Source organism: Oncorhynchus nerka, linkage group LG13 (assembly GCF_034236695.1).
Source record: "Oncorhynchus nerka isolate Pitt River linkage group LG13, Oner_Uvic_2.0, whole genome shotgun sequence".
Lineage (NCBI taxonomy): Eukaryota > Metazoa > Chordata > Actinopteri > Salmoniformes > Salmonidae > Oncorhynchus > Oncorhynchus nerka.
The window spans coordinates 54,966,419-54,986,786 of NC_088408.1; the positions used below are offsets into that span (position 1 = coordinate 54,966,419).

Consider the following 20,368-nt stretch of genomic DNA (forward strand, 5'->3'; position numbering starts at 1 on the left):
GTTCACACACACTTTTCATCATGCAGGAAGCTCTGGCAGGGTTTGTGCAGAAGCTTTGAAGAAGTCGTTGAACGCTGTAGGAACACACTGTGGACCAGGAGAAACCGTTCAGTAGCACCATTGACACTGGCCTAACACTCTGCAGAATGGAAGACGTGGCTAAGGACAGAGATGTCCCTAGTGAACATAGGATTTAACAGCCAAGCTGTATTGGCCTCCATTCCTGAGACAGAAGGAACCAAGGATGTATCCTTGGACAAAGAACACCCTCCCGCTGACAGTGCCCTGGGAGTTCAAGGGTGCATTAAAAAGATGCTGGCAATCCGTGTTGGTACCAGCAAAGAAACTTCTGATGTCAAGCATTGGAGTCAATGTAACAGAAGTCTGACAGATGCTGTTTTACTGAAACCCAAAGCTCAGAGCATTGGTCTAGTCTTCCTCACAGGAGAAGGAACGACCTACGCCTTTAGTCAAACTCAATTTCACCTCATTTCACACAGACATCCACGAAAACAAAAATAACCCACCTAAGCTGGGTAAGGAATGGAAAAATAATTCTGAACAAACCAGAACAAAGGAGTTCAATTGCTAAAGATAAGCAGGAATGTGGATGTCAGAAGAGACAGCCCACATACAAGTCAAACCCAAAGTAAAAACAAGGAAAGTCTTAGAATAAGAGAGAATGAAAGATGGAACAGGAAGTTAATGCCAGAAGAAGCAACCATCCTGTACCAAAGAACACTTACTAGAATTAAGACTTGACTGAAAGACTTTAAGACACTGAACAACTACATGACTGACCTGGCACACCAGTTTGTCTGTTCCTGTAAGAACCGACACTAGAGATGAGAAGCATGTACGGGGAGTTGAACATTTAATGAACGGACATGGAACAAGACAGGAGCAGTGTCAGAACAAGGGGAACAATAATGCTGAAGCGGGGAACAGAGCTGGGGAACAGACAGATATGGTGGAGGTAACAACACAGGTGATTGAGTCCAGGTGAGTCCAATGAATCGTTGATGCACGTGACTAGGCAGGCAGGTGTGCGTAATTATGGCGGCAGGAGTGCGTAATGCTGGGTAGCCTGGCGCCCTGGAGCGCCAAGGAGGGAGAGCGGGAGCAGGCATGACAGTTCCCGTCTTAACCTTTCTTTTTTCCTTTCAGCTCAAGAACACACTTATACCATGCACACATTTTTACGTAAAGATCAATCATGCACATCTACACGAAGAGACACTCAATCCCTCGTTCGTACATGAAGATCAATACATGCACTTGCATACGAATAACTCACACAAACTCAGTACACTGTGTATAGTATATTATGTCATTTTCTTTTGAGCTACTTATTAAAACTAAAGTTGTTTTATTGTTTAGCTTCATGCTGTCACAATGATGGGGTCGGTGTTTTAAGAGACATTTTATATGTATAAAAGAAAATATAGAATGGTTTGTCCCCGAGAAGCTGTTTATTTGCATGGAACATCCCTTTACTGCTATTGTGACACCTGGTGGCCACCGTTTGGGTTTACTTGTAGGACAGCATTTTAAGGGGTTATGGGTAAAGATGGTGTCGTGGACCGAGCCACACTGGAGTGGCCACTGTTCATAGAGAGTGAGGTGAGGTGAAGGAAGCATGGAAATGTCTGAGAGAGCCAGATTTGTAAATTGTGCCAAGGAACAGAAGTTGGGTTTTGGAGAAATGCCATCAATGCGTGCTCTGCGAGCAATGCAGTGGATGAAGGCGCGTCCAGAGCGGGGTGAACAGATAGACGTGGTTATGGACCACGAGGAAGAAGAGTCTAGTATAGTGGGAAGATGTGTGTTGAGGAATTAGGCCTGGCTCACCAGACATGATAAAGAAGAATCTGGACAAATAGGGGTGACATTTTTGGAGAAAGTGGACCCTTGCCTTTTGATGGATCCATTTGTGGTTTCAGGGTGTGTGGGAAAGGAGTTTGGTGCAGTTGAATCAGTGACGGTAACTGTCGTGGACATGTGATGTTTGTTTCTTCTGACCTGAGGGAGCAGGCGTCATGTAACTTGGGTCAAGATCTGTTTCTTGCTTTGCTCCTAGGAACAGGGCACCATTGAATGGAGTGATTTCTAGGGTAGTGTGGAGGTGGAGTGATTGAAATGTAAAATTCCTGGTGTTTGTGACTCTGTCGTTTGGTGCGACGCAGACCCGGGGGGCATGGTGAAACAGAGGTGTCACTGTTTTGTCTGGTAGAGTCTCTGACTCAAAAGGACTATGTCATGTTAGCATATATCAGTTATCCTGTTAGAGCTTTTGTGCAGACTCCACTGTTCTGTTTCAGGTGCAACGTTTATGGTCATGTTGCCGTAGTGTTTAGGGGGGAGATTCCAAGATGTGGGAAGTGTGCAGGAGGGCATTGGACAGAGGATTGTGTATAAAGTTGGGTGGGTCAACTGTAGGGGTGCCCATGTTGCTGGGGATTGGAAGTGTCCGGTGTAAGTGAGGCAGTTTGAAGTGGCCAGAGTTAAGAGTTGTGCAGAAGGTGTCATATGCGGAGGCATTTAAGAAAATAGAGGACGGGTCAAGAGCGAAGGATCCTGAGAGGATTCCAGTGAGTAGTAGATTTGTGCCAGCACAGACGGATAGGGCAACGAGTGATTTATGCTTCAGTAAGGTTGGCTTCTTAGCGTGCATAGCAATGGTCATCAACTATACCGCAGAAATGGGAATGTGTAATATAAAAAACTATACTGGATGAAATGTTGGGAACCATCATTTGTGCATGCACAATCCTACTTTTGTCTATATGCTCATGAGCAGTTGGACATTTATTTTTGTGATTCAGTTGGAGCAAGTGATTTCTCAGTCCCTTTTAGGCTCATACACACACCAGAAACAAACAGTAATTGGACATCATTAGGAAGAGGAACCTCAGAGACCAGGAGCGAGAGAGAGAGAGAGAGAGAGAGCGCAACATGGAAATGTTTCACTTTAATTCGTTGTAAATGCAAAATCCCTCAAAAAAGGCACACCACACTAGTAGAATACTGTTGTACAACAGGATCTGTGTACGTTTGACAAAACTTAACATTGCATAGGCATTACTCCAAGGTAGGGGAATAAGGTAAGTAGAAAAAGTGTTTCCTGAAGAAAATGTGTACTTGCTTTAGCTGTCTTAAAGAAATGTTATTGCCTTTAGAAAGCACACTAATTACATTGTAACATATGTAGCTATATAAAATGTTAACGTTCTTACCAGTGTTTTCCAAGGAAAGTGGTAAGTACTTTAAAGTTAATTGCACTTTTGAAAAAAAAATAATCTTAAACTACATTTTTTAATTAACAAGGTAACTCTTGTAGGCATAGTCTGGGTGCCCCTACAATCTAATAAGGAGTGTATCCTACAGGCCTATAACATATTATTCATATTTCCCTATTTGACATATATGTTTTAAGGGGAGCGAGATGTTCAGTGTCCGTGAAAACGTGGGTAATAGCGCACTGACTGCTCTCAGGATTCCCCTCCACTGAGATTGGAAGACACCTCACCTCCATGAAGACTCCTTCCATGAGAGCTCCTCCCCACCCCATTGATAATCTGGGCTCCCAACGTCCACTGTGAGGCAGCTGTTGAGGGGTTTCGGCAGCCCAAAGAACGGGTGTAGGGTGAAGTTGTCTCTTGACACCGATCTTGGGTCAGTTAAGTGTTTTCTTGATTACTGTTTAGAGTAGGATTGGGGAGGGGAAGCTGATTCTAAATCTGTACCTAGGGGAAACTCCCCCCTCTCCCTAGACAGAGTGGATGGGGCTAGGGCCTCTATTTATTGTCCTTATGAGACCAGTAGGTCACTCTAGATGCTCAACTCATGATGTCCTTAAGATGAAATCCAGTATACAAAACATTAGGACTGAATGGTGGACTGAAGGGCTGTGATCTAAGTGAGATCATATGAGAACCATGAGTGACACTTCTGTTCTTGGTGGAATTGGGTTTGGATTAAGGATACACATAGCCATTGCATAGCGTGCAAACATAAACCATTTCGTAATTATATTTAGTTAGATATAGCTAGGCTATATCAGAGAAGAGGTTTTTCTGCTAGGGCTGTGGGATGGCGCTTCAGCAGGTGTCAGAGACAGTGGTTGACAGCTGCGAACGTGACGTCATACCGGGGGGCGCCGTGGTGGAGTTTGTGTTTTAGAAGAGGTTGCAACGCTCGGTGTGGGAAGTATCGAAAGGAAGAGAGCAGCACTCAATAATTCATAGTGTAGCCTTCACCAGCCTGTGCGCAGACTACCGGAACAGGTATCATATTCCTAAATAAATACTTTTTTGCAATTAGCGGATACCTACAGTAACCACAATCTTGGGCACAGTCCCGCTGACCGATTCCATACTTTCTTTTCGACAGTCAAATAGACTAGGATTATTGTCGAAAACACGCATAGATTATTTTTTCCCCCTTCCCATCTCTTGCGACAGTCTGCGATGTTCATCCTAGCATATGCTGTGTGGTGAGTGCTCTCGCTGTGTTGTGATATCTTGCTTGTGCCTTTCTAGTTTTCAATGGATGGGCCGATAGATAAAGATAACGCTATGCTCGCTGAGCAAAAGGCTGGCCACTGGCCATGTTCATCAGATGTTTTCACGTCCCAAGACATTTGGGAATGACACTTTTACTGAATCTTTTCTTTTCACCTTTCGAGGTTTTGAATGTTTCTTGTTGCGATAAGGGCGTTACACTGTAGCCGCCACCACCACACACAATGATCAGTAGCCTAGCCTATAACCACCGAAAATACACTACATGACCAAAAGTATGTGGACACCTGCTCGTCGAACATCTCATTCCAAAATGGGCATTGATAGGCAGTTGGTCTCCCATTTGCTGCCAACAGCTTCCATTCTTCTGGGAAGGCTTTCCACTAAATGTTGGATCATTGCTGCGGGGACTTGCTTCCGTTCAGCCACAATAGTATTAGTGAGGTCGGGCACTGCTGTTGGGCAATTAGGCCTGGCTCACAGTCGGTTCCAATTCATCCCAAAAGGTGTTCGATGGAGTTGAGGTCATTTCTGTATGGACCTGGCATTGTGCACGGGGGCGTTGTCATACTGAAACAGTAAAGGGGCTTCCCCAAACTGTTGCCATAAAGTTGGTAGCACAGAATCGTCTAGAATGAACTAAGGGGCTTAGCCCGAACCATGAAAAACAGCCCCAGACCATTATTCCTCGCTCATCAAACTTTATAGTTGGCGCTATGCATTGGGGCAGGTAGCGTTCTTCTGGCATCTGCCAAACCAGATTTGTCCATCTGACTGCCAGATGGTGAAGCATAATTCACCACTCCAGAGAATGCGTTTCCACTGCTCCAGAGACCAATGGCTGCGAGCTTTCTACCACTCCAGCCGATGCTTGGCATTGCGGCATGGTGATCTTAGGCTTGTGTGCGGCTGCTCGGCCATGGAAACATATTTCATGAAGCTCCCGATGAACAGTTGTTGTGCCGATGTTGCTTCCAGAGGGAAGTTTGGAACTCGGTAGTGAGTGTTGCAACCGGGGACAGACAATTTTTTTACGTGCTTCAGCACTTGACGGTCCCGTTCTATGAGCTTGTGTGGCCTACCACTTTGCGGCTGAGCCGTTGTTGCTTCTAGATGTTTCCACTTCACAATAACAGCACTTACAGTTGACCGGGGCAGCTATAGCAGGGCAGAAATTTGACAAACTGACTAGTTGGTAAGGTGGCATCCTATGACGGTGCCACGTTGAAAGTCACTGAGCTCTTCAGTAAAGCCATTCTACTGCCAATGTTTGTCTATGGAGATTGCATGGCTGTATGCTTTATACACCTGTCAGCAACGGGTGTGGCGGAAATAGCTGAATCCACTCATTTGAAGGGGTGTCCACATACTTTTGTGTGTGTCTGTTATTGTGCTGTGATATTTGTACTCCAGTAATTGCCTAGTACACCTTGTTATAATTATATATCTAACCATTAAGTCATTTTAATGTTAAAAATAGTCATTAGAATGTGGTGATGTCTAGATTGTTCTTCCACTAGACTATGGTATGCAATAGAGGGGCTCTGACATCCCATATAAGCATCAGGTAGGCCTATACATAAGCTATGCTATCTGTTCCTTGCATCTATTATATTAGGTAGGGATAACATGACACCAAGTAGGAGTTCTGTGTGAATGAGAGGCCAAAAAAGTGAATTGTGTGTTATCACCATGCAGTCCACATTAAAATGCAGCAGGTAGGATATCATCTTTGTATTTCATGCATAACTTGCTTCATCTCCCCCCTCTGTCGCAGAAGCAGCAGGTGGCAATGGTGGCAAACGGCAGTATCCAGAGTCCAGGGGCAGGCAGGGCCAGGCTACAGCTCTAGCCACAGGCTGAGGGATTCCATGGACACTCATTAACTCAATGCCACAAAACCGGGATTGAGTGGGAAGTTTGGGAATATCGGCCAGGGGAGGACTGAGTGGGCGGGTCACTAACTGACTGATAGACTGCTATGGAAGGAGCGAGATCCACTAGAATCTCTGTGAATGTAACTCTCGGCTCATTTCCCCAGGGGGAGTTGAGCTGGGATCGCTCAGCTAGGATTAGAAACCAGTGCCGAGTGTCTGCCTCTGTCATCCCGTGCTTCTATCTGTAGCAGGCACAGTTGGGGCGTTGCTATGGCAACACTTGCCCTGCACCGGGGTGTAGAGTTGTCTCATCACTTGCTCTACTATCTCTGATACCTGAGGTAGATGGAACAAGCTTGACTACTGTACACGTTGTTATATTCACTTTGTTGAAGAGTGATACACTTGAAATTCTATGGAGCCTATTCCAGGAAAAGCAATCAAATCCATGCATGTTGATCTCTGCTATTATAAAACACATTTCTATTTGAAATAATGACAATTTTACAGATTGGATTATTTACTTATGTTTATGTATGACTCTAGTTCCTTTTATTTGCTTTGTCAAATCATGTACCATCCTTTCAGATTTTTTTACCTCGTCATGCAATAACTGGTGGAGGTCACAGGAGCCATGGCCAAACAGGACTCCCCACTGTTCCTCCACGGCTTTGACCTGGGGGATATCTTCATAGACCCCCAGCCCCTGGGCAGCGGGACCACTGGTCTGGTTCTGTCCGCTGTGGACAAGCGCAGCGGCCAACGGGTGGCTGTGAAGAAGCTGGTGATGCGTGACGTGGTCAGCGTGAAGCACGCCCTGCGGGAGGTCAAGATCACGCGGCGCCTGCAGCACGAGAACGTGGTGCGCGTGCACGAGGTGTTGGGCCCCTATGGCCGCCCGCTTCATCGCGACCCAGCCCAGCTGAGCGCCCTGTACATCGTCCAGGAGTGCATGGAGATGGACCTAGCTCACCTGCTGGAGCAGGGGCCACTTCCTAGCGGGCACACCACTCTGCTCTTCTACCAGCTCCTTCGAGGACTTAAGTTCATCCACTCAGCCAACGTGCTGCACCGCGACCTCAAACCAGCCAACATCTTCCTCAACACAGACCAGTTACTGCTCAAGATCGGCGACTTTGGCCTGGCCAGAATCGTTGACCCACACTACTCCCATAAGGTGAGACTATAGTTAAAGTGGGCTGCAGTTAGAAGGGAACAGCTAGCTCGGGATCAGTATTCATGAAGCATCAGAGTAGGAGTTCTGGTCTAGGATCAGGTCCCAGCTGTCCGTGTTGTATTCATTATCTGAAATGCAAAATGTATCCTAGATCAGCACTCTTAAGACGCTTCATGAGTCAGGGCCCAGGATTTTTTTCCTAACCATGTGACCTGACCAGAAAAAGCGTAGTCCTTAGTGCTAGGGAAAAACTCCTGTCCTACATGTAAGGCGGAGACATAAAAAAACGACAATTGTACTGCATTTCCAAACGATACAGCATTCTACCCATATTAAGATGCCTCTTTGTGCATGCTTCTGTGTGGTCGTGGTGCGTGTATGAATATATCCTTGCACCAAGTCACATGCATCAACTCTGTTGCCTTGTGTAGACTTTGATGATTCTCTGCTTTGCATAAATGGAAATGACTGCATTATCGTCCGTCTATAGCTAGTGCTAGAGACGCGCTTTCATAACCTAACCCGATCTAAGTTACCCAGTAATCAAATTGAATGATTTCCCTGTCTGTTTTGTTTTTGGGATAAGCATTCTGGGAGATTCATGTGACAATGGACTGATTTATTGTACTGCTTTATTATTGTGGTGGAACACTGTAACACTAGTAGCCCAGCGAGGGCCCAGTGGAAGGGGAGCTTTGTCCTGGCCGGGCCCAGACCCAGAGATCTGATCTCGGGGCAGCACGGTGTAGACAGGGGAAAGAGATGGCTCAGGCTGTGAGCAGGAGTGTAGCCAAAATACCAATGGGCAGTGCTGTGCTCTGCGTGAAGTCGAGAGAAAAAAAAAGCATCTATGCTGCTCTTACGCAGTGGATTGTGCATAGTTGGGCTGAGACAGGCCAGCTATAGAGTATTCTGTGTGTCAACTACACATCTGGCCTCCCTTACCCATCATCAGCGTATGGATGAAATGTGTTAGTTGCAACAGCTGACTTGGACATCAAACTTTCACGCCTTTGTCAGGATAAAAATCAGGTTGTATGGATGCTAGAGTGAAAAGAAGGAATAACCTGGGACGATTCCTATTAGGAAGCAGGAAAAAAACCTTGTATGTCTCTCCTCTGAATCAACACAGGCCTGTCAGGGGAGTTCAGAGTAGCTATGTGAATAGACGTTGTTCGGACATGAGGGAACGAGGGCAGGCTGAATGGAACAGGAAGAGCAAGGTTGTGTTCCAAATGGCACCCCAATACCTACATAAGTGCCCTTTGGATCCTGGTCCAAAGTAATGCACTGTATAGGGAATGGGGTGTCATTTGGGACACAACTTTGTTCTCCCTGTTCCATTCAGCCTGCCCTCGTTCCCTCATGTCCAAACGTCTATTCACATACAGTGCATTCGGAAAGTATTCAGACCCTTTGCTTTGAGACTGGGGCGGCAGGGTAGCCTAGTGGTTAGAGCGTTGGACTAGTAACCGGAAGGTTGCAAGTTCAAACCCCCGAGCTGACAAGGTACAAATCTGTCGTTCTGCCCCTGAACAGGCAGTTAACCCGCTGTTCCTAGGCCGTCATTGAAAATAAGAATTTGTTCTTAACTGACTTGCCTGGTTAAATAAAGGTAAAATAAAATAAATAAAAAAAACTCGAAATTGAGCTCAGGTGCATCCTGTTTCCTTTGATCATCCTTGAGATGTTTGTACAACTTGGCTGGAGTCCACCTGTGGTGAATTCAATTGATTGGACATGATTTGGAAAGGCGCACGCCTGTCTATACAGTGCCTCGCGAAAGTATTCACCCCCTTGGCATTTTTTCCTATTTTGTTGCCTTAGAACCTGTAATTAAAATATATTTTTGGGGGGTTTGTATCATTTGATTTACACAACATACCACTTTGAAGATGCTAAACATTTGTTATTGTGAAACAAACAATAAATAAGACAAAAAAAGATTTTCAAATGGATTGAGGTCTGGGCTTTGACCATTCCAAGACATTTAAATGTTTCCCCTTAAACCACTCGAGTGTTGCTTTAGCAGTATGCTTAGGCACAGATTTGGGGAAGGGTACCAAAACATTTCTGTAGCATTGAAGGTCCCAAAAACACAGTGGCCTCAATCATTCTTAAATTTAAGCAGTTTGGAACCTGCAAGACTAGAACTGGCAGCCTGCCCAAAATACGTAATTGGGGGAGAAGGGCCTTGGCCAGGTAGGTGACCAAAAACACAATTGGCACTCTGACAAAGCTCCAGAATTCCTCTGTGAAGATGGGAAACCCTTCCAGAAGGACAAGCATCTCTGCAGCACTCCACCAATCAGGCCGTTATGATAGAGTAGCCAGACGGAAGCCACTCCTCAGTAAAAGGCACATGACAGCCCACTTGGAATTTGCCAAAAGGCACAAAGACTCTCAGACCATGAGAAACAAGATTCTCTGGTCTGATGAAACCAAGATTGAACTCTTTGGCCTGAATGCCAAGCATCACGTCTGGAGGAAACCTGGCACCATCCCTACTGTGAAGCATGGTGGTGGTGGTAGCATCATGCTGTGGGGATGTTTTTCAGCGGCAGGGACTGGGAGACTAGTCAGGATCGAGGGACAGATGAACGGAGCAAAGTACAGAGAGATCCTTGATTACAACCTGCTCCAGAGCACTCAGGACCTCAGACTAGAGGTCGACCGATTATGATTTTTCAACACGATACCGATTATTGGAGGACCAAAAAAGCCGATACCGATTAATCGGCCAATTTTTATTTATTTATTTATTTATTTGTAATAATGACAATTACAACAATACTGAATGAACACTTATTTTAACTTAATATAATACAGTACATCAATAAAATCAATTTAGCCTCAAGTAAATAATGAAACATCTTCAATTTGGTTTAAATAATGCAAAAACAAAGTGTTGGAGAAGAAAGTAAAAGTGCAATATGTGCTATGTAAGAAAGCTAACGTTTCAGTTCCTTGCTCAGGACATAAGAACATATCAAATCAAATGTATTTATATAGCCCTTCGTACATCAGCTGATATCTCAAAGTGCTGTACAGAAACCCAGCCTAAAACTCCAAACGGCAAGCAATGCAGGTGTAGAAGCACGGTGGCTAGGAAAAACTCCCTAGAAAGGCCAAAACCTAGAGAGGAACCAGGCTATGTGGGGTGGCCAGTCCTCTTCTGTCTGTGCCGAGTGGAGATTATAACAGAACATGGCCAAGATGTTCAAATGTTCATAAATGACCAGCATGGTCCAATAATAAGGCAGAACAGTTGAAACTGGAGCAGCAGCACGGCCAGGTGGACTGGGGACAGCAAGGAGTCATCATGTCAGGTAGTCCTGAGGCATGGTCCTAGGGCTCAGGTCCTCCGAGAAAGAGAAAGAAAGAGAGAATTAGAGAGAGCACACAAATTCACACAGGACACCGAATAGGACAGGAGAAGTACTCCAGATATAACAAACTGACCCTAGCCCCCCGACACATAAACTACTGCAGCATAAATACTGGAGGCTGAGACAGGAGGGGTCAGGAGACACTGTGGCCCCATCTGAGGACACCCCCGGACAGGGCCAAACAGGAAGGATATAACCCCACCCACTTTGCCAAAGCACAGCCCCCACACCACTAGAGGGATATTTTCAACCACCAACTTACCATCCTGAGACAAGGCCGAGTATAGCCCACAAAGATCTCCGCCACGGCACAACCCAAGGGGGGTTGTGAAAGGTGGTGGTTCCTTTTAACATGAGTCTTCAATATTCCCAGGTAAGAAGTTTTAGGTTGTAGTTATTATAGTAATTATAAGACTATTTCCCTCGATCATTTGTATTTCATTAACCTTTGACTATTGGATGTTCATATAGGCACTTTAGTATTGCCAGTGTAACAGTATAGCTTCCGTCCTTCTCCTCACTCCTCCCTGGGCTCGAACCAGCAACACAACGACAGCAGCCACCATCGAAGCAGCGTTACCCATGCAGAGCAAGGGAAACAACCACCCCAAGGCTCAGAGCGAGTGACGTTTGAAACGCAATTAGCACGCGCTAACTAGCTAGCCATGCCACTTCGGTTACACCAGCCTCATCTCGGGAGTTGATAGGCTTAAAGTCATAAACAGCGCAATGCTTGACGCACAACGAAGAGCTGCTGGCAAAACGCACGAAAGTGCTGTTTGAATGAATGTTTACACGCCTGCTTCTGCCTACCACCGCTCAGTCAGATACTTAGATACTTGTATGCTCAGTCAGATTATATGTAACGCAGGACACGCTAGATCATATTTAGTAATATCATCAACCATGTGTAGTTAACTAGTGATTTATGATTGTTTTTTATAAGATAAGTTTAATGCTAGCTATAGCAACTTACCTTGGCTTACTGCATTCGCGTAACAGGCAGTCTCCTTGTGGAGTGCAACGAGAGAGAGGCAGGTCGTTATTGCGTTGGACCAGTTATCTGTAAGGTTGGATCCCCCGAGCTGACGAGGTGAAAATCTGTCGTTCTGCCCCTGAACAAGGCAGTTAACCCACCGTTCCTAACCCGTCATTGAAAATAAGAATGTGTTCTTAACTGACTTGCCTAGTTAAATAAAGTTATATAAAAAAAATATATATATTTTTTTAAATCTGCGCCCAAAAATACAGATTTCCGATTTGTTATGAAAACTTGAAAACGGCCCTAATTAATCGGCCATTCCGGTTAATCGGTCGACCTCTACCTCAGACTGGGGCGAAGGTTCACCTTCCAACAGGACAATAACCCTAAGCACACAGCCAAGACAACGCATGAGTGGCTTCGGGACAAGTCTCTGAATGTCCCTGAGTGGCCCAGCCAGAGCCCGGACTTGAACCCGATCTAACATCTCTGGAGAGACCTGAAAGCTGTGCAGCGACGAACCCCATCCAACCTGACAGAGCTTGAAAGGCTCTGCAGAGAAGAATGGGATAAACTCCCCAAATACAAGTGTGCCAAGCTTGTAGCGTCATACACAAGAAGATTCTAGGCTGTAATCGCTGCCAAAGGTACTTCAACAAAGTACTGAGTAAAAGTATGAATACTTATGTAAATGTGATTTCTAATTTTGCAAAGATTTTAAAAAAAAAAGTGGTTTCCTTTTGCTTCATCATTATGGGTTATTGTGTGTAGATTGATGACGGGAAAAAAATATTTAAAACATTTTAGAATAAGGCTGTAACGTAACAAGATTTGGAAAAAGTCAAGGGGTCAATGCTTTCTGAATGCACCGTAGCTACTCCTCGGTCCAGACAACCATTGTACATAATGTGTATCTAGCTACCTCTCTTTCTCTGAGTGGAACAGCATGTTCAGCACTGAACTCCTCTGACAGGCCTGTGTTGATTCAGAGGAGAGAGATACAGGGCGTGTCCTAAATGGCACCCTATTCCCTTTGTTAGGTTCTAAACAAACACAGTGTCAAAATTCAAACAGATGACGAAGACAAAGCTCAAACCAAGTGTATTCCCCACTGGGTCAAACAGCTGCAAATACAAAGACATGTTTACACAAACACATATATTTATACCCTCCTACGAGCCGGAGTCAACTCCTTGCACTTCTATACAGCCAATGCATCTCTGTTGCTCGTCAGGAACTTAATTGGTTCCTCTCATTGGTGTAGCCTCCTGCTAGAACATACATGGGTGTGGAAATGTATGTGTGTGACAGGACTGACTGTTTCTCCTCACAGCATCTGTCCTGACCTTGGCCCAAATTCCTCACTCCTCCCTACTCCGGCTGTCCTACCTTATCAGACTGAAACCAGATTGTTGCCCCCCCCCCCCCTCTTTAGAAGCCATGAGATTTAACAATACCATGTTTTAACAGAATGTAAACTTTCTGCACTCCCCCTTCCTCACTCAGTAACTTTCCATACACCTAGTTCTTATCCCCTCTTCATTGACCCCAACAAATACCTTCATTATACAGTGGGGGAAAAAAGTATTTAGTCAGCCACCAATTGTGCAAGTTCTCCCACTTAAAAAGATGAGAGGCCTGTAATTTTCATCATAGGTACACTTCAACTATGACAGACAAAATGAGAAAAAAAAATCTGGAAAATCACATTTTTTTAATGAATTTATTTGCAAATTAGGGTGGAAAATTAGTATTTGGTCAATAACAAAAGTTTATCTCAATACTTTGTTATATCCTTTGTTGGCAATGACCGAGGTCAAACGTTTTCTGTAAGTCTTCACAAGGTTTTCACACACTGTTGCTGGTATTTTGGCCCATTCCTCCATGCAGATCTCCTAGAGCAGTGATGTTTTGGGGCTGTTGCTGGGCAACACGGACTTTCAACTCCCTCCAAAGATTTTCTATGGGGTTGAGATCTGGAGACTGGCTAGGCCACTCCAGGACCTTGAAATGCTTCTTACGAAGCCACTCCTTCGTTGCCCGGGCGGTGTGTTTGGGATCATTGTCATGCTGAAAGACCCAGCCACGTTTCATCTTCAATGCCCTTGCTGATGGAAGGAGGTTTTCACTCAAAATCTCACGATACATGACCCCTTTCATTCTTTCCTTTACACGGATCAGTCGTCCTGGTCCCTTTGCAGAAAAACAGCCCCAAAGCATGATGTTTCCACCCCCATGCTTCACAGTAGGTATGGTGTTCTTTGGATGCAACTCAGCATTCTTTGTCCTCCAAACACGACGAGTTGAGTTTTTACCAAAAAGTTATATTTTGGTTTCATCTGACCATATGACATTCTCCCAATCTTCTTCTGGATCATCCAAATGCTCTCTAGCAAACTTCAGACGGGCCTGGACATGTACTGGCTTAAGCAGGGGGACACGTCTGGCACTGCAGGATTTGAGTCCCTGGCGGCGTAGTGTGTTACTGATAGTAGGCTTTGTTACTTTGGTCCCAGCTCTCTGCAGGTCAGTCACTAGGTCCCCCTATGTGGTTCTTCGATTTTTGCTCACCGTTCTTGTGATCATCATCTTGCGTGGAGCCCCAGATCGAGGGAGATTATCAGTGGTCTTGTATGTCGTCCATTTCCTAATAATTGCTCCCACAGTTGATTTCTTCAAACCAAGCTGCTTACCTATCGGGAGAGGCAAAGGTCGAGAGCTGTGCGTCTTCCGAAAAACAACCCAACCAAGTCACACTGCTTCTTGACACAATGCCCACTTAACCCAGAAGCCAGCCGCACCAATGTGTCGGAGGAAACCCCGTGCACCTGGCGACCGTGTTAGCGTGCACTGCACCCGGCCCACCACAGGAATCGCTAGTGCGTGATGGGACAAGGACATCCCTGCTGGCCAAACTCTCCCCTAACCCGGACGACGCTGGGCCAATTGTGTGCCGCCCCATGGGTCTCCCGGTCATGGCCGGCTGCGACATAGCCTGGACTCTAAACCATGAGTCACATGTTTCTTAATCACACTGCTCGAGACGCTATTATCACAGCGAAACTCCCTTCTGGTTAGGTGGCTTCCTGTATACAGGGAACTGTAGCTAGTCTTTCAAGAGTTGTACCTTCCATGAACCCCTCACTAAAAGTTGACAATAGAGTCTGAAATCATACCACTATCTCTGCTACTCCCACCATGATCTGGGTATGCGTGACGTTCAACTTGTCTTCATAGTAGTCTCTAAATTGTGCACAGTTAGATTTCCTTTCATCTACTACAAGCTATCCCCTGTATCACTATACACAGAGGAGTGGTATCATTACCCAGAGTTACCCACTTCCTTAATTTATGAGCCTCACAAATCTCCGCCCCAGTCATATTCAATTCTGCTTTCCCAATTCCCTATAATGTTAACGCCTTGGTTTTTGGGACTTTGGTTTTTGCACTGATATCGGTCCTGCCAGAATCTGAAACTTAAACCGTTATGGAAACATTCTCAGACACAGGCCCCCTATGTACAGTATCAGTGAAAACTTTGGACACACCCACTCATTCAAGTATTTTTCTTTATTTGTCCTATTTTCTACATTGTAGAACAATAGTGAAGACATCAAAAATATGAAATAACACATGGAATCACATAGTAACCCCAAAAAGTGTTAAACAAATCAAAATATATTTTAGATTCTTGAAAGTAGCCACCCTTTGCCTTGATGACAGCTTTGCACTCTCTTGGCATTCTCTCAACCAACTTCATGAGGAATGCTTTTCCAACAGTCTTGAAAGAGTTCCCACATATGCTGAGCACTTGTTGGCTGCTTTTCCTTCACTCTGCGGCCCAACTTATCCCAAACCATCTCAATTGGTTTGCGGTCGTGTGATTGTGGAGGCCAGGTCATCCGCTGCAGAACTCCATCACTCTCCTTCTTGGTCAAATAGCCCATACACAGCCTGGAGGTGTGTTTTGGGTCATTGTCCTGTTGAAAAACAAATGATAGTCCCACTAAGCGCAACCTAGATGGGATCAAACATCGCTGCAGAATGCTGTGTGCCTTGAATTCTAAATAAATCACTGACAGTGTCACCAGCAAAGCACCATCACACCACCTCCTCCATGCTTCGCGGTGGGAACCACACATGCGGAGATAATCCGTTCACCTACTCTGCGTCTCACAAAGACAGCGGTTGGAACCAAAAATCTCAAATTTGGACTCCTCAGACAAAGGACAGATTTCCACCCGTCTAATGTCCATTGCTCGTGTTTCTTGGCCCACGCAAGTCTCTTCTTATTTTTGTTGTCCTTTAGTAGTGGTTTCTTTGCAGCAATTCAACAATGAAGGCCTGATTCACGCAGTGTCCTCTGAAAAGTTGATGTTGAGATGTGTCTGTTACTTGAACTCTGAAGCATTTATTTTGGCTGCAATCTGAGGTGCAGTTAACTCAAATGAACTTCTCCTCTGCAGGAGGGAACTCTGAGTCTTCGATTCCCGTGGCGGTCCTCATGAGAGCCAGTTTCATCATAGCGCTTGATGGTTTTTGCGACTGCACTTGAAGATCCTTTCAAAGTTCTTTAAATTTTCCGCATTGACACTTTAATTTCTTAAAGTAAGGGAAGGACTGTCGTTTCTCTTTGCTTATTTGAGCTGTTCTTGCCATAATAGGGCTGTCTTCTGGATACCACCCCTACCTTGTCACAACACAACTGATTTTGCTCAAATGCATTAAGAAGGAAAGAAATTCCACAAATGAACTTTTAACAAGCCACAACTGTTAATTGAAATGCATTCCAGGTGACTACCTCATGAAGCGGGTTGAGAGAATTCCAAGAGTGTGCAAAGCTGTTATCAAGACAAAGGGTGTCTACTTTGAAGAATATCAAATATAAAACAAATGTTGATTTGTAAAAAAAAAAAAAAAATTGGTTACTACATGATTCCATATGTGTTATTTCATAGTTTGGATGTCTTCACTATTATTCTACAATGTAGAAAATAGTAAAAATAAAGAAAAACCCTTAAATGAGTAGGTGTGTCCAAACTTTTGACTGGTACTGTACTTTTCCTCTGGCCACAAATACATTTGCACATAGCACATTCCATCTAACCAATACACGTTAATAACTACTGCTAGTCCACTTATAAACATACTAAAACGGGCTCAATTCAATTAGTCCGTTTCCAACAATCCCTTTTCTGGAACAATGATCACTCACATGTTCCGCGCCACCTAGAAAACATATTGACTTGAACAGTGAAGAGAGAGAATAGGTGTTTATTACTTTCACACCACCCTTGATGAGATTGGGGCAAGGACCTTTAATCCGTTCTGTTCTATGCCAATGGATGCTGGATCTTCACTGGGCCCCTATGAAAATGAGTTCCCTGTTGGTTATCCCGCTCCCTTTTACCCAGTCGTCTTCATCCTCATCCTTGGGTGTCACAGCAAGACGAACTATGAGCCTTGTACGTAATTAGGTGTACTGTATCATCCAAAAAGCCATATATACTGGTGGCATGGTAAAACACAACCCCTGCTATCAATGTACTATTACGGTTAGCCCAAGGTCAAATCTAGTGCGTTCTTTCATAAAATCTCTCTTGGAGGAAAAGGAAAAGATCAGGTTTCCTGCGAGTAAACCCTCCTTAGACTCAATATGAATTAGTTTCAGAAGCCACATGCAGGATGAGCAGTACACCCTCCCCTCAATCTGTGCTCTCCTCACAGTTTAGGGGCAGCGCTCTCTCTCCTTCTCGCCTTTCCGAATCATAATTAGAACTATTGATAAATGATCCATCCCAAATTTAGAATGACAGTCCTAAGTGTTTCACGTTGAGTCTATCATTTTAAGACCCACAACTTCGCACACACCGACACTGGCAGAATGTACATTTACAGACAGGAGAAAATATATTTACAGTATGTGCTACTTATATTACCAGCATTAACTTCTCATCACAGCCACCGTTTGTCCCCGTCTTAGATTGTTCATGACCGATCAGTGTCTCAATTAGAGGTCGACCGATTATGATTTTTGAACGCCGATATCGATTATTTGGAGGCCCAAAAAAAGGCTTTTTTTTATATATGTATTTGTAATAATGAAAATTACAACAATACTGAATGAACAATGAACACTTATTTGAACTTAATATACATAAAATCAATTTAGTCTCAAATAAATAATGAAACATGTTCAATTTGGTTTAAATAATGCAAAAACACAGTGTTGGAGAAGAAAGTAAAAGTGCAATATGTGCCAGGTAAAAAAGCTAACGTTTAAGTTCCTTGCTCAGAACATGAGAACATATGAAAGCTGGTGGTTCCTTTTAACACGAGTCTTCAATATTCCCAGTTAAGAAGTTTTATGTTGTAGTTATTATAGGACTATTTCTCTCTATACCATTTGTATTTCTTACACCTTTGACTATTGAAAGTTCTTACAGGCACTATAGTATTGCCAGCCTGGCTATAAGCTGGCAAACGCAGCAAAGTGCTGTTTGAATGAATGCTTACGAGCCTGCTCCTGCCCACCACCGCTCAGTCTGGCTGCTCTATCAAAAGCAAATATCATATCAAATCATATACTTAATCATAATAAGCACACAGAAATACGAGCCTTAGTTTCCGGATTTGACCATATTAATGACCTATCATTTCAAAAACAAAATGTTTATTCTTTCAGTGAAATACGGAATCGTTCCGTATTTTATCGAACGGGTGGCAACCCTAAGTCTAAATATTGCTGTTACATTGCACAACCTTCAATGTTATGTCATAATTATGTAAAATTAATTAGTCTTTACACATTTCGCAACGAGCCAGGCGGCCCAAACTGCTGCATATACCCTGGCTCTGCTTGCACTGAACGCAAGAGAAGTGACACAGTTTCCCTAGTTAATATTGCCTGCTAACATTTATTTTAAATAAATATATGCAGGTTTAAAACATTATACTTGTGTATTGATATTATGGTTGGGTACATTTGTGCAACAAATGTGTTTGTTTCTCAAATGCGCATTTGTTAAATCATCACCCGTTTGGAAAAGTTGAAGTAGGCTGTGATTTGATGATAAATTAACAGGCACCGCATTGATTATATGCAACGCAGGACAAGCTAGTTAACCTAGTAATATCATCAATCATCACATGGTAATGTGTAGTTAACTAGTCATTATGTGAAGATTGATTGTTTTTTATGAGATAAGTTTAATGCCAGCTTGCAACTTACCTTGGCTCATTGCAGCCACAAGGTCCTTTTGACGCTGCACTTGCGTAACCGGTGGTCAGCTTGCCACATGTTTCCTCATGGATTGCAATGTAATCGGCATCCAAAAAGGCAGATTACCGATTTGTTATGAAAACTTGATATTGGCCCTAATTAATCGGCCATGCCTAGGTCGACCTCTAGTTAAACCACTGTTAGTGACCTCCACTGTGGCTGTATTAACCGCACGCACGCACGGCTGCTAAGTGAGTGGAATTAGATTCCACATTCAAACCTCCTGCACTATTTAAACCTAGTGAAAATGTTGGTCCATGGAGAACAAGAGCATCTCCTCCCAGCTGCCCAGCTGGTCACCACCGATAAATCCATGATTATCGAAAACTTCAACAAGCATTTCTCAACGGCTGGCCATGCCTTCCTCCTGGCTACTGCAACCTCGGCCAACAGCTCCACCCCCCCCCCACCCCCCCGCAGCTACTCGCCCAAGCCTCTCCAGGTTCTCTTTTACCCAAATCCAGATAGCAGATGTTCTGAAAGAGCTGCAAAACCTGGACCAGCTGGGCTTGACAATCTGGACCCTCTATTTCTGAAACTATCCGCCGCCATTGTCGCAACCCCTATTACCAGCCTGTTCAACCTCTTTTTCATATCGTCTGAGATCCCCAAGGATTGGAAAGCTGCTATATCCATCCTGCCCTGCCTATCTAAGGTCTTCGAAAGCCAAGTCAACAAACAGATCACTGACCATCTCGAATCCCACCGTACCTTCTCCGCTGTGCAATCTGGTTTCCGAGCCGGTCACGGGTGCACCTCAGCCACGCTCAAGGTACTAAACGATATCATAACCGCCATTGATAAAAGACAGTACTGTGCAGCCATCTTCATCGACCTTGCCAAGGCTTTCGACTCTGTCAATCACCATATTCTTATCGGCAGACTCAGTAGCCTCGGTTTTTCTGAGGACTGCCTTGCCTGTTTCACCAACTACTTTGCAGATAGAGTTCAGTGTGTCAAATCGGAGGGCATGCTCTCCGGTCCTCTTGCAGTCTCTATGGGGGTGCCACAGGGTTAAATTCTCGGGCTGACTCTTTTCTCTGTATATATCAATGATGTTGCTCTTGCTGCGGGCGATTCCCTGATCCACCTCTACGCAGACGACACCATTCTGTATACTTCCGGCCCGTCCTTGGAC

The 20,368-nt window shown here is 44.4% G+C and overlaps 1 protein-coding gene across 2 annotated transcripts in view; it reads left to right on the forward strand.

Annotated features, from left to right (window-relative positions):
* The first annotated feature begins 4,143 nt into the window (after positions 1 to 4,143).
* Positions 4,144 to 20,368, forward strand: part of LOC115139708 (mitogen-activated protein kinase 4-like) — a 28,634-nt gene continuing 12,409 nt past the window's right edge. The window contains exons 1-3 of one of the 2 annotated variants that reach the window (XM_029677396.2): positions 4,144 to 4,495; positions 6,301 to 6,741; positions 6,989 to 7,577. In XM_029677396.2, the coding sequence (XP_029533256.1) occupies positions 7,035 to 7,577 (543 nt within the window). In that variant the 5' untranslated portion in view covers positions 4,144 to 4,495; positions 6,301 to 6,741; positions 6,989 to 7,034. The remainder of the gene's footprint in view (positions 4,496 to 6,300; positions 6,742 to 6,988; positions 7,578 to 20,368) is intronic. The other variant, XM_029677397.2, reaches the window with a different exon arrangement.